This window comes from Syngnathus acus, chromosome 22, assembly GCF_901709675.1.
Source record: "Syngnathus acus chromosome 22, fSynAcu1.2, whole genome shotgun sequence".
Lineage (NCBI taxonomy): Eukaryota > Metazoa > Chordata > Actinopteri > Syngnathiformes > Syngnathidae > Syngnathus > Syngnathus acus.
The window spans coordinates 1,384,726-1,400,726 of NC_051106.1; the positions used below are offsets into that span (position 1 = coordinate 1,384,726).

The window sequence follows — 16,001 nt, forward strand, 5'->3', positions numbered from 1 at the left end:
CACACTGACCACGCGGTTGTCCAGAACCAATTCAAAGCAGAACTGCTTGGATCCCTGTGAGGTCAGCTCTTTGTCCACCGTGCTCTCCCTGAGCAGGGACACCAGGGAGGACCACTCATCATCTGTGGAGAGGACTACCATGCCTCGCTTGGCATCTGCAAGAAAACCAAAACATCTGACAAACAACAAAGCAGATGATGTTCATCACTAAGAACGGACCCTTACTGTAAGACATGATTCTCGCAGCTTTCAGATGCTTGTTGTTTGTCCGAAACAACCCGAGCGACTGGACTGGATCCGCCGGCTCCGCAACAACTTGCTAAATGTCTTCAAGACAATGTGACCCACCCCCACTCCCACCCACCCATCAAGGAAGTGCATTCCTGCTTCAAGTGGAACACAACGCAGCAGATAGCGATCAAATGTACCTTTCTCCGGATTCTTACAAGCAGCAACTTGGCACAAGAATGTGGTCACACTACTCATAGTCTTCACAATCATTCCATATCTGATGGTCTTTCTGCATCTTGGCAAGTTTCTGCAGCATTTTTTCCTGCGCAGCATCGCCGAGAAGCCGTCCGACCACTTGGGAGCGCTCTTCCCCTGAGCGTGGGCTCAAGCAAACGGGGCGACAATGTGGGCTTTGACGAGACGACATAGTGCACTTTTTTGTGCTGACCTTGCGTGACTGTGCGTGCGAGTGGACGTGTGTGCGCGTGCGTGCGAAAGGTTGTCGTCAGCGTCATTAGCGGGCTTCCAGGAAGCCACAAGGAAACGCAGGGAAGAAAAAAAAAAAAAAAGGGGCCACCGGGCCACCTACTTCCTGGTTCGATTCAACAAAGAGTACAGAAGGTGGGAAAACACATTGTGCTTGCTTGGACGTTTGTTCTGCTCGATAGTAAAAGTTCGCACGAGTAATATTTGTTAATTTATATAGCGAATGCTTATGCTTAAGTGGCAAATTATGATGTTGTGGTGTTTATTTTTTAATCATTGATATATGAGGTAATTTATTCGTTGATTTATTGTGAATAATAAAACAACAACTTAAATGAGAGAAAAACGAAAAAAATATATATTATTTTAATATTTTTTTTATATCTTGTAACAACTGCAAGAAACAGCCGTGAATTGGATACGAAAACAAATGAGCTTGCCAAAACACGTTTCCCTGCATCTGTCGGACTGAAGGACGGGGCCAAATGTTGGTCATGAGTTGTGGTGGCTTTTCAGCAGGAGGTCACGTGACGCTTTTATAGCTATTGCAAGTCAAGGCGGCTCAGCCTTACATTTAATCTGCCGCTCTTTGTGTGGGGACGCGTGCCGGCTTTAGACGGAGCTGGACTGAGCCGCACATGGCGCGCCACTCCACTTAAAACTCTTTCTGCGGCACCGATGCGGCGCTGAGTCGTGGATGTTAGCGCATGATTTTTTTTTCCGGGAACTTGTGAATCACATGCAATGCACGAGCTGACTATTTAAGGCGTGGGACATCTATACGTTCCGCCAGCCGTGATGTTAATTAGCTGGACCCGTCTGTCACATTGCCCACCGAATCCACGAGAGCCACTTGTGTGTGTAGCGACCCCTCCACCACCACCACCACCACAACCACCACACGCCGCCATCCTCAGCCAAGCTTATCAGTCATGATCCATTTTTTGTGATGGATGCAGACAGCTCATTACATGAGAATAGGGAAGATAAATGCCTTTCAAATGACCGATACGGCTAATGGATGGAGGGGGCCACTAATGCCCCAACTGGCATTCCTGTTCCGCAGTCGATCAGTTTTGGAGTCGGAATTCAGGGACGCTGACGTCACCGGCGAAAATGTCTGATAGCAAGCCAGCGAGCACCACATGCGCACGACGTCTTTTTAATTTGTGATTGGAGCGAGGCTGCTTTCATGAGTGACTCGCTTGTGTTTGGAGATTTCAGCCCCTCAAGACTATTTCATTTAGGAGCATGAAATTCACTCACGATGTCTCTCATGAGGAGACGTCTACAAAAAGTCTCTAAACTTTGTCCAAATTGGCTCTTGCCATGGTGTTCTCCGGGGCGGCAGCAGAGCAAAAGCATCCCTTCCTGCCAACCCTACGACCATACTACCCCTCCTACATTTTCAGTCGCCTCTAAAATGTCCTCCATTAGGATCATGATGACACCGTCCCAATGAGCCTCCTTTATGTTCTCCTGTAAATCCCACTTTACTGCTCGCCACTTTACGACTTGGTGTCCTTTGCGTCACGCCATGGTCTTGTCATGGCACTTGCATATACGCAGCTGCCTCCCCTAACCTGTAAACCCCCAACCTCGTAACTCCGAAGCCAACCTCGTAACTCTTGCATTCTGATTCCTACACCGGTGGTGCGCAAACTATGGCACGTGGGCAATTTGCGACCCACCGTCCTTTTTCTGCGGCCCGGGACACATACTAAAATTGACATTTTAGATGCTGCCACTGATCCAAAAATAATCTCTTCTGACCAAAATTACAGACTTCTTGTGTCTTTTCAAGCATGGCGTCTTTTGACTTCATTATGAGTCATGATAGACATTCCTACCAAAACGTCATGTTGCTGAGCGAAAGTGGCTAATTCTATTCTCAAGATAGACATGCCTGGCAAATTATATGGGGTGAAGAGAAAGCTAGCTTTTGGGCCTGAGTATTTTGTTCAATTGTACAGGCTGCTACCAAAACAAAATGTCTGCTTCAAACCAAGATGGCAGACAACGTGTGCCCCATTGGAGAGTTTCTTTCTGGTCTGGTGATGGACATGTCTAGCAAATGTCATGTTTGCTGAAACAAACTGCCCATGTTGGTCTCTTCAAGCAGTTTTATTTACTCAGGAACGAGGCCAGCGAGGACATTTGATAATGCTCAAATATGGAGATTAACTACTAAAAAGTTCAGCCTTGTGCCAGAATATAATCTTGGGAGAAGAGGAGAGGAGAGGAGAGGAGGGGAGGGGAAGGGGGGGGGGCTGCTCTGAGCATTGAGGCATGAAGACTGTCTGGAACAGGCCCAGACGGGAAGGCGATCCCCGTGTGCTACATGGCAACGGGTGTGTGCGGCCAAGAGCTTGTTACCGGGCTGTGAGCGGGCAGCTGCCGAGAGAACACAAGATGCCCGCCGGGCTTTGCAGTAATCGGCGCGCCACCTCTGACAATTACACATAGTTCAATTAAAGAGGTGCACCCTCTTGGATTTCACACACCCCAAAAAACTTTGCCCTCGACCTTTTGCACAAAGATGCTGACTTGTGACTTTTGTTTCAGGTGCAACGGGCGCTTCCGCTCCAGTTCCGGTTCCTCGGTCCTCAACCACATTCGCGCAGCCTTCAGTCGGCCCCTGGAGAAGCCTTTCTTTGTTCACCGCTGTCAAGATAAAGTGAGGAGAACGACCCCCCTCCCTCTCCCCTTTTTATTTCCCGTCATACGCGTGACAGAAGCTTCAGCTCTGAGCTGGCAGCACGCGCTGCGGTTACATAATGCCGCCGTTCCCTCCAAACATGAGCACGCCCGCCGTGCCAGAGTCCAAATTGCGAGCGCGGCCTGCCAAGCTTCTGCTTTGGTGCTAGTAACTCGACAGTTGTGCTTTTCGAACGCCACGTGTCGTCACCCTGACATCACGCGTACGGACGAGCCTGCGAACGTCTTGGCGAATACTTTCAAGCACACCTGGAGGTGAAATGCGTAACATTTTGCCCATTTTGTCGTTCAAATTGAGGTGAGCTTCAATTCTTTGTCGCTTTGGCCGTCGCGGAAATTTCCACCGCCGCTCTTGGGCGGCTGGCGCTGATTGGTCGATGTCGCACAGCAAATTAATGTCTCTATTTGCGGTGGTGCAAGCGTGCCGGGCTTTCTCAAGAATTATCGTCACCCAATCTGCCTCGGCACCTGTCTGCTCGGGCCCTATGTAAACAACAAACGTTATTTTAGGAGTCCCGCCACCGAACTAATGAAAGGACAATTAAGCGAGTCGCGGGTTGGGTCCACAAGCGCGCCGCAACAGCTGAGCATGGTGTTACGTGTCCAGCACAATCTCCTCCCTACATCACTGTGCTTTCTGGGGGGGTTTTTCTACTCATGGTTACCAGGAAGAACATGTTAGTCCCCCCCCCCCTTAAGAAATCATCAAGGTACCACTCAACAAGCAACTGGCTACACAGTCTGTTAAATTATTTTCCTGGTTGTCAGCGTCGTGCCTTCCTTCCAGAGGGAAGCAAAATAATAAAAGCGCTTTCTCCAGGTCGACAGGGCAAAAGTGATAAAAGCTATTCTCCCGACCCCCCCCCAGCCCCGCATGTCCGGATTTATATAATCCACACCGCTGCGCCATCTCCACTTTGAGCAACGGGGCTGTGTTTGTGTCTTTTCCAATAACGGAATGCTGAGAATAGCACACGGCACAGCAACCAAGTCAGGAGAAGAGCGTTCCTCCTTTCCAAACTTAAAAGCGCTACAGAGAATCAACAATATGATTACAGTTTGGATATGAGCGTATTTCTGGCGCTGTCTCAACAAAGAGGTCTATTTTGGGAAGGTTCCACACGTACGGCACTCGGCCTGTTTTTTTAGACGCATTAAGGAAAAGAAACAGTACAGCAAAAAAATCTAACTTTATTCAACTTCACTTTGACATCCGTCCATGAGAGACGCATTGTCAATTTTGGAGTAAATTAAAGGATTTGACGAATCTGAAAAATATTTAACAGTACAAGTGCAATGGTACCCGCTTTTCTTTATAGTACGCAAATTGTACTAATTACTTTTAATCCCACTGGGCCTCTTGAAAGGACATTGGGAAAAAAAGGCAAATGGCCTTTGAGTCTTTGTCTTTCAGATTACCGGTAGGCGGGATTACAGTCGTACAGGATTATGTGTAAACGGCATCCTTTTGTGTGCAAAAAGGCGAACGAAAGTGGACGGCGCGCCGGCTGTCGTTCCACCTCGCGCAACAGTTGTCTCTCCCGCCGTATCAATGACGTAATCCCGCTGCGGATTTAGCAATTGGCAAAGCACCAAAGGCTAATTGGCCCAAAGAAGCCCTTCAAAGGACGAGGGAGGGATTAAATGCGACAGCCAAGAAATGAGAAAGCGGAAACCGCATACATGCATAAAAAAGGTTCTTGAATCAACAAAAAAAATCTATAAAATGTTTAAAAAAAAAAAAAAGTATTTTAAATAAATGTGTCAATTGGACTCATGTTGTAAAACAAATTTCATTTTTTTATTTGTTTTGATTTCTAGTGATACAGTATCATTTTTTTTCTCAACCCACTGAAGTTCATGCAAATAGCATTTCAAATGTAAGATAAGCTACTGTTAAAATCTCCTCATGCATGCTTTTACAAAATATGAAAAGTGAAATTGAAAAAAAACAAAAAGGTTTGTTGTAGGCGTACCCGCTCTGGTCCCAAAATGTGATGCTAGGTAACTAGTGCTCTGCTATCTTGGTTCAGAAATGAATAATAAAAAAAAAAATGTTTCGATTTAACTTTTTAGAAGCAATATGATGCACTGCATTTGCTCTGTGGACTCTTAGAAAGTGCCTGTATTTGATTTGAGAATTAACTGATCATTCATTCATTCATACTCACTGTGGTGTAATGTGGTAATCACATAAAAAAAATAGGTCAACCTAATTCCAACAGAACTAAAGCATAGTATTTTTGGGAAAAAAACAATCCCGATGAAAACAACCCATTCTGACAACTAATCAAAACCAGCTAAATTTAAAACCAAAACGAAATTAGAAATAACAAGAATAAAAATTATAAAAGCATTTCAAAGGTTCATGAAATGCATCCTGACCATCAATGTGGCCCAACTGTTTGATTTTGTGTCACTGAGTGGTGATAAAGAGCAAGAGCGGCCCCAAAAGTGCCAAGAACGTCACCGATGCGGCCCCGCGTGCGTAGCTTTTACGGCTCCTGTTTCCTCGTGCGTGTGTATTGTTGCCAGGCAGATGGAGCGGTCCACATGGCGAGCCCCTGACATCAGCTTTCCCTGCTGCCACCGCCGAGCCGCCTGTTTCTCCCCCAGCGACTTAAGGCAAGGCCCACGCGCGCACACACACCTCGCCACCCCCCCCCCCCCCTCCCACACCCCCACTTGAAATATCAACCAAGTGTTTCTGTGAATATCCACCGCCGGCATCCCCCCCCCCCCCCCCCATTGTGTTGGTTTATTTGCGGAGCACCTTGACAGCCCGGTGTTAACACTCGTCACTCTCGCTGGGTTGAGTGAACAGTCGAGCGGATGCAGGCCACACCTGATATGGACTAAGGCAAAAGGAATTCTTTTGATCGGGATTTCACCTTAAGATGGCTCTCAAGGACATCAAATGCTTAAATGGCTTTCAAAGCTTGAATTGTCTTACTAGTGAGGACAAAGAGCAGGACCTTAAGCTGAATCTCAAGGTAAACACCCAAACGTCGGCTTTTTTACGTCGAAGGTCATCAAAACGGCCATTTCTCCAGAATCTCCCAAGTTGGCCGCTAGTTTGAGCTCGGCCACAGCCTCCGCGCTAAACACCTCGCCTTCCCAGACCCGGCTCTTGTTGGCTTTCAGATCCGTCCGCCCGTCACCAACCACGCACACCCGCCGTGCCCCCGGGACCCTCACCCGGAAGCGGACCCAGGAGGCGGCGTCCAGCAGTCCGGCGCGGGGCTCAAAAAGCACGCAGCCTTTGCTCCAGGCAGCGTAGACGCGAGGGAAAGGAAGGCGCGCTTGGGCGCAGCTGTTCCTCAGCACAAAGTCACACATGGGGTTAAAGTCTCCGTCGGGGGCGGTCCTGGCGTACAAGCCCAGCCGGTACGTGCCGGCGCCCGGCAGGCCCACGCTCACCGTCACCTTGCTGTCGGTGTGCGTGCAGAAAAGGTGGCGCGCCAGCGGGAAGGCCGAGGTTTTGTCCTCATCGGCCTGGTTGAGCGTGGTGTGCAGGTCGAGGTCTCGCTGGTTGTGGAAGGTGATGTTGCATTTGCCCTGTGGTGTGCTCACCAGCGCCGCAGTGTGGCTGAATTTGGACAAGCCCGCCTGCGAGGTGCGGGTGCCAGGCCCGCACGTTGAGCCCAGGTTGGGCGGGAAGAGCTCGTCCTGGCCGATCGCGTTCACCTGGCAGTGCAGCAGGAAGTTGGCGGCGTTCTGGAACTTGACGTCCATCTTCTCGTAGTCGCGCACAAAGACGGAGAGGCGGTAGAAGCCGCGTGACGGGCAGAGGACGTGGCAAGTCAGAAGCTCTGCTTGGATCTGCGGCGCTAAGCAACGCTTTGTCACCGAAGCCTCCAGGTCCGGGTGGACCAGTTCACAGAGCATCATGAGCGAGCGTGACGTCCTCAATGCTAACTTGAAGCGCCCGTCCTCCACCTCGGCCACCTCGCTGCCCAGATTGCTACCCGTCACTCCCAAGGACCCGGCCGTTGGCTGCAGCCCCCATGACAGATACGGGTTCTCCGGGATCTCCTCGGTGGCCCTGGGTCGCGGGCACTCCACGGTGAAGGAGCACACCCAACTCAGGGGGGTGGTGGCGCTCTCGGGCCTGGCGTACAGCCTCAGCTGGTAGGTGCCGCTAGCAGGCGGCAGCAGCTGAAGGTTCATGCTGCGTCGGGACACCCTGAGGATGCCGAAGGACGAGTGGCCACTCTCCTTGTGTTCCGGTGTACCCGAGTGGAGGAAGTCCTGCTGCGGCGTGATCTCGTAGGTGAAGGTCACAGGCCGCGAGAAGCTTATGGAAATGTTGGCCTCGCCTTCATCTGAGACGAAGAGAATCAGAGGAGTCAAGTCCGGCTCCTTAAATCATTCAGTTCTCTCACGACAGACCGACCGGTGACGAGGTGGCAGTGATGAGGCTGAAGGAGCCGGAGCCCAATGTCAAAGAAGGCTGAGGTCTTGAAGACTCGCTTCTCAAAGTCCTCCAGGATGACGGGCACCTCCAGAAGCTGCCATCGCTCTTCGTCCGGAAAGTGCGACTCGATAAACTCCTCCGGGTCCGTCAGGAAATAGAAGTCGTCGAACCTTGAGAGGGCGATATACAAAGACAGCTGCTGCGTTTTTGGACTCTGGGATGATTTTTTAGCCACTAATCGCCGCTAAGGCGAGCAAGCGAGGCGTGGGAATAACACTCGGGTTCCCTTCTCGGACCTTTTGACGAAGCTCTCGTGTTCCATGTCCACCCGTCCGGCTCCCCAGCAGGCGTCCATTAGGAACCACTGTCCACCTAAGAGCACGGCGTTCCATAGGTGATCCGATTTCACGTTCCGGAGGCTCTGCCCCTGGCGGTAGCCGATGCCCTTACTGTGGCCCGCCACCTCTTGGCACTCGATGCCCACCAACCTGTCAAAATAAGCCGGGCATGCGGCCCCACCCCCCATTGTCTTCAATTATGTCCTTTTTCCGAGCACGTCCATCAGGGCGAATGAAGACCCCGAGGGATTAAGGGCAAAATGCCACTCTATTGTCAGCCAATTGAAAAAGTCAATGAAGTGAATATGACTCTGAGTCCAGCATGCCGCTTGTGATTCAAATCTTAAAATTTGGTGTTCCCAGTGAAGAAAAGCAAAATGTTCTTCTTTTGTACGACTATCAGTCGAACCATTTGTACCTATTGTCACTGTGTGGAAGAACATTCAATTGTTCTGCTTGTCACTGTATGTGACAGTCGTCTAACCCGAGTGAGCAAAACTGTGCCACACTGGCAGTTCAGCTGTGTGAAGATTAAAGCATAGCGAGAACTACAACAAAAGTATTTTTGGGTACTACAAAAAACCCTGAAGTCTTTTTGGGTACAACAAAAAACCCTCACGTCTTCTTGGGTACTACATAAAACCCTGAAGTCCTTTGGGTACTACAAAAAGCCCTGAAGTCCTTTGGGCGTACTACAAAAAACCCTGAAGTCTTTTTGGGTACTACAAAAAACCCTGGTCTTTTTGGCTATGGGAGTATTTTGGCTCGGTTTGAAGGTTGTTCCAAGGCCACAGGAAGTCCGTACCTGCACATTTCCAGACAGAGGCTGGAGTAGCCGCAGCAAACCCCGCGACCAGTCGCGATCACTTCCTCCGGCGAGCACAGCTTCTCCGATCGTCCCAGGTAGCCGCCGATGTCGTACTCTGTAGACGGGGACGCTTTAGTGTTCCGGATGCCAAAAAAGCTGACACAAGCTGGGCCAATCCTCACCGATGTTATAACAAAGCCAAACCCAGATGGCGCGGATCTTCTCCAACTCGGTCTTGGCAATGCTGGCAATGTTCTGGACAATGGTCGCCACGTCACGAACGTCTTTTTCCTTAAGCTGCAACGCAAACACCAACAAAAGCGTTTCCAGGGTTCTTCACACGTCACTGGCAGGTTTTTGTCCTCATTCTCTTTGAACAAGCAATTGTCACTGTCATTTACTTGTCTTGATCCAGTGCTCCTTAGTAGCTGGCTTCTGTCTATTTGATTTTCTTACCTCTGCACCCACCCTGATGACATGCGAATCCAGCCGGTGGAAGATGTTGGAGTTGGCAAAGAGATCTTTCCGCGTCTTCCTCCTTCTCACTGAAGCCGTGACTGTGCGCCTCAGTGTGACTTGTGCTTTGGGTTTGAGGTCGCTCTGCGGCTCCTCCGCCCTCACGGCGCTCTTCTTCACCACCGCGATGTTCCTGGAGGCGCTCTCGGACGACAGCTGCCTCTTGGCCGTGGGACGCTGGTCCTCGGCCTCGGCCGCCAGCTTCTCAAAGACGCTGCGTCGGGAAAGCACGGCGCTCTGTGGGGCTTGGACCTCCATGGTGGGGGTTTTGGGAGCGGGGGATGTTGGGTTGGCGCAGGCTGCCAAAATCCCCTCAAAGGCAACAACGCTCGGCCTGCTTAAAAGAGGATTTTCTGTAAGCCCGCTGAGCTCCGGGGCCTTCACCTGGATGCATCCCGTCTGGCTCTCGTCAGTCTGCCGGCCAGAGCAGGAGAAGGGGAAGGAGAATTTCTGGATTCCGACATCTGCCGACATTATGCGCAAATCATAACGGCCTAGAGGGAGAAAGTGTAGAAAAACAACACAACACAAGGTCGTCGTTCTCACAGTCAAGACGGACCGGCGCTCCGTATATTCCAGACGACGCGTTGTCTGCACGACAGTGATGAATTGGCAATTAAAGCGTTTCTATTCGTGACTGTTAATGATGGCCAAGGTCGGAGTCATTAGTCTTTGTCAAAATTTACAGCAGATTATTTCCACCTTACAACTTCCTGCTGTACTTGTAGCGTTTTGAAACGCAAAACAAAGAGCAAAGCAGAAAGAGATTTTCAATCTTTCAGACCTTTTTCAATCACAAAGTAGGCAAACACTCGGATAATATATCGGGGAGTTTAAAGATTAAAGAAGCAAGAAGATGCTATGTTGTTAGCATTAAATTTAGCATTAGCAAACAAAGCAGAAAGTCTATCTTGATTTGTTTTTGACAGTCTGCAACAGTTTGTAATCACATCAAGGGTAACAAATCAGTCTGAGAAGTCGGTTTTCATCGTTAGCCTTGGACTTACTGTCGCTTGTAGCCAACTCGTGCAGTTGGAAGTTTAATCAAGCAAGTCGTGTATGCCTGGCTCTGACGCGTATCATTTTGAAATACCAAACTTCTCAGATCCACACAGAAGCAAAGCCAGTCAAAGAACGTCTAATCGGACCAAACACTCCTTAAGCAGATTTGAATTTGAAATTGATGACTTAGGTGTGAAAGCCGTCCTGTTGCAGTCTGTCCCGTAAACGTACGGCGACGCGGTGTGTACTCACCCCGAGCCAATTTGAAGTGCCTGCTGTGAATTCGCCCGAGAGTGCGGCATGGAGTTGTTTTCCCGTCTAGTCAGTGGGCGGCTGTTTGCGGGGGGCACAGCTTATATAGCCTGCCAGGACCGGGCCCCAGAATAACAGGCCTAAAAATACGTCAAAGAAGCAGCCAATAGTGGTTGAGACGTATGTATGTGTGTGTGCGTGGCTGCGTGTGTGTGGCATCCGATAATGGGTCCGTCGGTGTTAAACACATCAACAACTCGCAATAAGGATAACGACCTGAAAAGAAACTTGAAGCTTTAAAATTTCTTGACGGACAGTCAAAATGCTAACAGACGCGACCCGCTAAGTGGCCGCCGAAAAAAGCACAAGGTTATTTGCACCCATGTGTTTTTCACCAAGGAGACCACTCACCAACTGCACTGTTCTTTTTTTGTTTTGTTTTTTATGCACTACTTTGAAAAATAATTCTGGATGATTTTTAATTTCAGGATGAAGCTAAAATGCACCTTTACTGAAGCTAGCCGCCACACAAACGCTTGATGGAATTTATTTATTCAGGACAATTAAGCACACACCCCTCAGTCGCTAATGCACAAATACACAATGAGAACACTCGCAAGAAGTCAGATTGTTTGAATGAATGAAACTCGCCCGTGTACCGCTGTAGTTGCTGTCAAACTACATTGATGTGATACATCGCAACTCTAAACGATGTCCAGGAGAAGCTAAGTTTAGTCTTGGTTGTACACTATTAATAAAGACAATAATAATAAAATGTAGGACATAATTGCATTTTTTGGGCTAACATCAGGATTGACTGTATATTTCGAAATGAAATGGTCCAAACGCTATGAATAGCAAAGGCTGTAAATCATTTGCAATTACTTGTAAAATTAAACGTCACTGGCTGCCTCCATAAAATGTTATCAGACGGACACGACGCGACACAGATTGACGGAATTGCGCCAGTTCCACTTGTTGCTAGGTTTGCGGAGTGCAAACATCTGTTCCGCTAGCCCCCATAAAAAGATGATGGTCGCACCCGTAAAATCGCTGTGTTGCTGAACAGACAAGAATAGTGTCCAGGTCATTTGTTTATAGAATAGAATAGAATAGAATAGATCTTTATTGTCATTGTCACACATGTACAACGAAATTTAAAAAGTGCCAACCGATCAGTGCATGAAAATAAAAAAATAAATAGAATAAAAAGATTAAAAAAAATACAAGCTAAAAACCCACAGAAGAACATACACAGACATAATCATTTTCTTTTAGCGGCATTCAATGTGACTACAGCTGTAGGGTAAAACTGTTGGCGAATCTGCTAGTCCTTGACCTAATTGATCTGTAGCGTCTGCCTGATGGCAACAGTTCGAAAAGGGAGTGGCCAGGGTGGGAATTGTCCTTCAGAATGTTCTGTTTTTTTTTTGAGACAGCGGGTTCTGTGTAGGTCTTCCAGTGTGGGGAGAGGGCAGCCAATGATCTTCTGTGCTGTGTTGATGACCCCTTGGAGCTTTTTCCTCTGAGCAGCAGTGCAGCTGGTGTACCAAACACATATACAGTATGTTAAAGTGCTCTCTATGGAGCAGCGATAGAAGGACACCAGCAGTCTTTGTGTAATGCTGTGCCTCCTCAGCACCCTTAGGAAGTAGAGTCTCTGCTGGGCCTTTTTTAGCAGCTCAGAGGTGTTCACGCTCCAGGTGAAGTCCTCCTCGATGTGGACTCCCAGGTAGCGGAAGGAGGACACCCTCTCCACACAGACCCCGTTGATAATAACTGGTAGAATGTCCGTTTTATTTTTCCTCCTAAAATCAATGACCAGTTCTTGGGTTTTAGCCGTGTTTAGGAGCAGATTGTTCTCTCCGCACCACTCCGATAGCTGCACCACTTCGTCCCTGTAAGCAGACTCATCCCCCTTTGAGATGAGCCCCACCACGGTGGTGTCATCCGCAAATTTCACGATGGTGTTGCTGCGGTGGGCGGGGGTGCATGTATGTGTGTAGAGCGTGTAAAGCAGTGGGCTCAGTACGCAGCCCTGTGGGGAGCCGGTACCAAGACTGAGAGGTGTGGATGTATGACGGCCCACTCTCACCCTTTGACTGCGACCCGTCAGGAAGCTCTTAATCCACCTGCAAGTATTGTGTGGAAGTCCCAGGCCCCCCAGTATGTCCACCAGTCTGTGGGGGAGGATGGTGTTAAAAGCAGAGCTAAAGTCCACGAAGAGCATCCGCACATAGCTTCCCGGCTGCTCCAGGTGGGACAGTGCAGCGTGGAGGGCTGTAGCTACTGCGTCCTCTGTGGATCTATTTGCCCTGTAGGCAAACTGGTGGGGGTCAAAACCTCTGAACAGGAGTGATGTGATGTGACCCCGTACCAGCTTTTCAAAGCACTTCATCACCACCGGGGTGAGTGCGACTGGCCGGTAGTCATTAAGGCTGGTGATGTGGCGTTTCTTGGGCAGGGGGACTATAGTGGAGGATTTTAAACAGGATGGGACGGTGGACTCGGTAAGGGACTGGTTGAAAATCTTTGTGAAGACTCCAGCCAGCTGATCTGCGCAGTCCTTCAGGACACGCCCAGTGACATATATATTATATATATATATATATACATATATTTGGCATTTCAAAATATTCACTCAAGTGAAAAAGATTCATTCTCCTTGTTGAAACCATTAAAGTTGTTAAAGCCAGCAACCCAATTGGAATTTTTTTCCTTCCTTCACCCAAAGAAAATCAATGAGAATCAATCAGGAATCGGACAGATGGGCTGAATTCTTATCAATTCCTATTTGCACGTGAACCGCAAAGGCTTTTGAAGACGCTCAAGAAGTCGCTGGCGGTTTGTGAGGAGAAAATGAAGGCATTCTGCCTCGAGCGAGAGATTTAGTCCGAATGGCCGTTGAGACGCTTCCAGCTGCGAACTCCTGTGATCTCGCGCACACCTGCTGGCCCCATCTTCTTCAAACACCCTGATGAGGATGAGGATGAGGATGCTGTGTTGTCTTCAGGCACCAGAATCCAACACTCATTCACTGGAATGGAAAGAAAAAGACATTGGAGCTATTGTGTGTGGGTTGTCACGGCGACGGCAAAATGAGGACATTGAAGATGAAGCGTGGCGTCACATGCCATCATGTGAATCATGTGACTGACGAGACCAGTTCCAGCCGACAGACACGGTCAGGTGACTCCAGCTCTTCAAAACCTCTACAGCAAACGTCTAACACCATCCAGTTATTTAATGTTTTATTTTTAGAAAATAGTTTGTTACATTGTAGACTCACCCCAAACGACACGCTTATGAAATTATCATTATAAAGAATTATCGTTATTAAAAAATAAACAAATAAACGTAGTCTTGCTCTAAATGCTATTTAGTTGTAGTTTCTTCTTCATAAACAAACTATACCTAACTTAACAAACAATAAGGTTTTTGCTGTCCATCTAAAAAGTAAACAAACGGAATCGTCTGATGTCACATTGAGCCCCAATCGCCCAAGTGAGACGTCACGCCGATCGTGTCGCCTGCGCGTGCACGGTGGGCCCGGCCGCGCGCTTTACAGCCTGCCTTCGCGTCAAGCACACTTGGCAGGCGGCCGCATTGGGTTTTTTTTGTTCGGTTTTCAACTTTTGGCAATGTTTGTCAGCTCACTTTCACTTCCGGAGAGAGGGACGCCACCGTGACGCCACAATGAAGCCCGCGACGATGGATGATGGCGGCCCGACACCTGGTAAGAACTTTTTTCTTTTAATCTTGGGAAGGACTTTCTGTCGTCAAACAATTAGTGGGTCGTGCGCCCTTATGTGATGTTTGTCTTTGCACGTCTTGCGTGCTGCTGCTGGTTGTTTTTTTTACGCGTTTTCAACTCAAGTCGTAACGCAATTAAAAACGAAAGATGTCTTGGTAGCAGTTGGATAAGTGACTGACCACAAATATTCACTTTCACAAATATTCACTGTGGTCGATTTAAGTCTTTACTATACTTATTTTACTTTCCTAAATATTTACTGATTTTTAAAAAGTAGTCAATGCAAAAAAAACAAATTAGATGTGTGTGTGAATTGACATTTTGAACAAACGTGTGGTGGACACTATCTCAACAAACGGGCTTCAAAATTCTGAAATCTTCACTCGTACAATTTACACACAGCGAATTTTAAAAGTGCACGTTCTCCTTACTAGCATACGTATCTTACTAAAAATTACTAAAAGAACATACATTGACAACATTTTTAAACACATTAACAAAAGACTTTAAACACCCTTAAAACAGTTTGAGAAAATTTGTTTTCTAAACTTACTAAAGAAAAAACAAAATACCTTAATGAATGGTGGTGGTGGGGGGGCTTTTTAACCTGAATTTCAAAGTATTTACTCTGGGCTGACTTCAGTTCTGTTGGCAGTTTATTCTGTTTGACCCGAGAGGGAGCCCACGTCATGACCAATCAGGTGTGACATGACATCTGAACAGTGTTGCGAATGTTACTTTAAAAAAATAATTTGTTATAGTTACTCACTACTTGTAAGTAACTGAATTACTTTATAATAAAAGTAACTAGTTACCAGAGAAAGTAACTATTTGCGTTACTGTAAAAAAAGTTGCTATATGTCAAAGAATTTTGATTTTTCTGAGCAGTTTTCACAAGTCAGTTGAAATGAGTGGAACAGATAGGTACTTGTACATAACCTTCAATATTTATTTGCACAATGTTTATCCGATTGGTTACCATGAAACGCGTCTCTCTGCCTTAGCCAATCATAATCGCTTATCTCATTGTCAACCCACCCAGTCTCCACTTTGTGCGTGGAGCAGCCAGGGTTGTGTCAGGACTATGCAGTTTATTCAATCAATTCATAGTAACGCATCGCATTTAACGTTCAGTAATGAGAACGGCGTTATAACGACGGAAACAGTAATTAGTTAGATTACCACGTGACTAAAAAAGTAACGGCGTTACCTAAATTTTAAACGCCGTTATTCCAAACACTGCATCTGAATGTATGTAAATGATTTCTTGCATGTGAGAGCTGTTCTCAATATTTTGATTCACTAAATGAGAGGATTTTTTTTCTTTGACTTGACCTTCAAACTTGACCTTTTGGCATCTTCGTATGCACTTAGTGTCGCGTTGTTGTCTTTGCAAAAGCCTGGATGCTGCCGCCTTTTCTTTGCCATTTGGATGACACATGCGTCCCAAGACCCTCCGCAGCAGCAAACGTGTTGTTT

The 16,001-nt window shown here is 47.7% G+C and overlaps 1 protein-coding gene across 1 annotated transcript; it reads right to left on the reverse strand.

The window, feature by feature from the left end:
- Window positions 1–5,221: 5,221 nt before the first annotated feature.
- ky (kyphoscoliosis peptidase) lies at window positions 5,222–10,847 on the reverse strand. Its single transcript, XM_037242038.1, has 7 exons — window positions 10,769–10,847; window positions 9,455–10,008; window positions 9,181–9,295; window positions 8,996–9,113; window positions 8,149–8,340; window positions 7,832–8,022; window positions 5,222–7,760 (listed from the first exon to the last, which is right to left on the reverse strand). The coding sequence occupies exons 2-7, from the start codon at window positions 9,986–9,988 to the stop codon at window positions 6,424–6,426; spliced, it is 2,487 nt and encodes an 828-aa protein (XP_037097933.1). The 5' UTR covers window positions 9,989–10,008; window positions 10,769–10,847; the 3' UTR covers window positions 5,222–6,423.
- Between the last annotated feature and the right edge of the window lie 5,154 nt (window positions 10,848–16,001).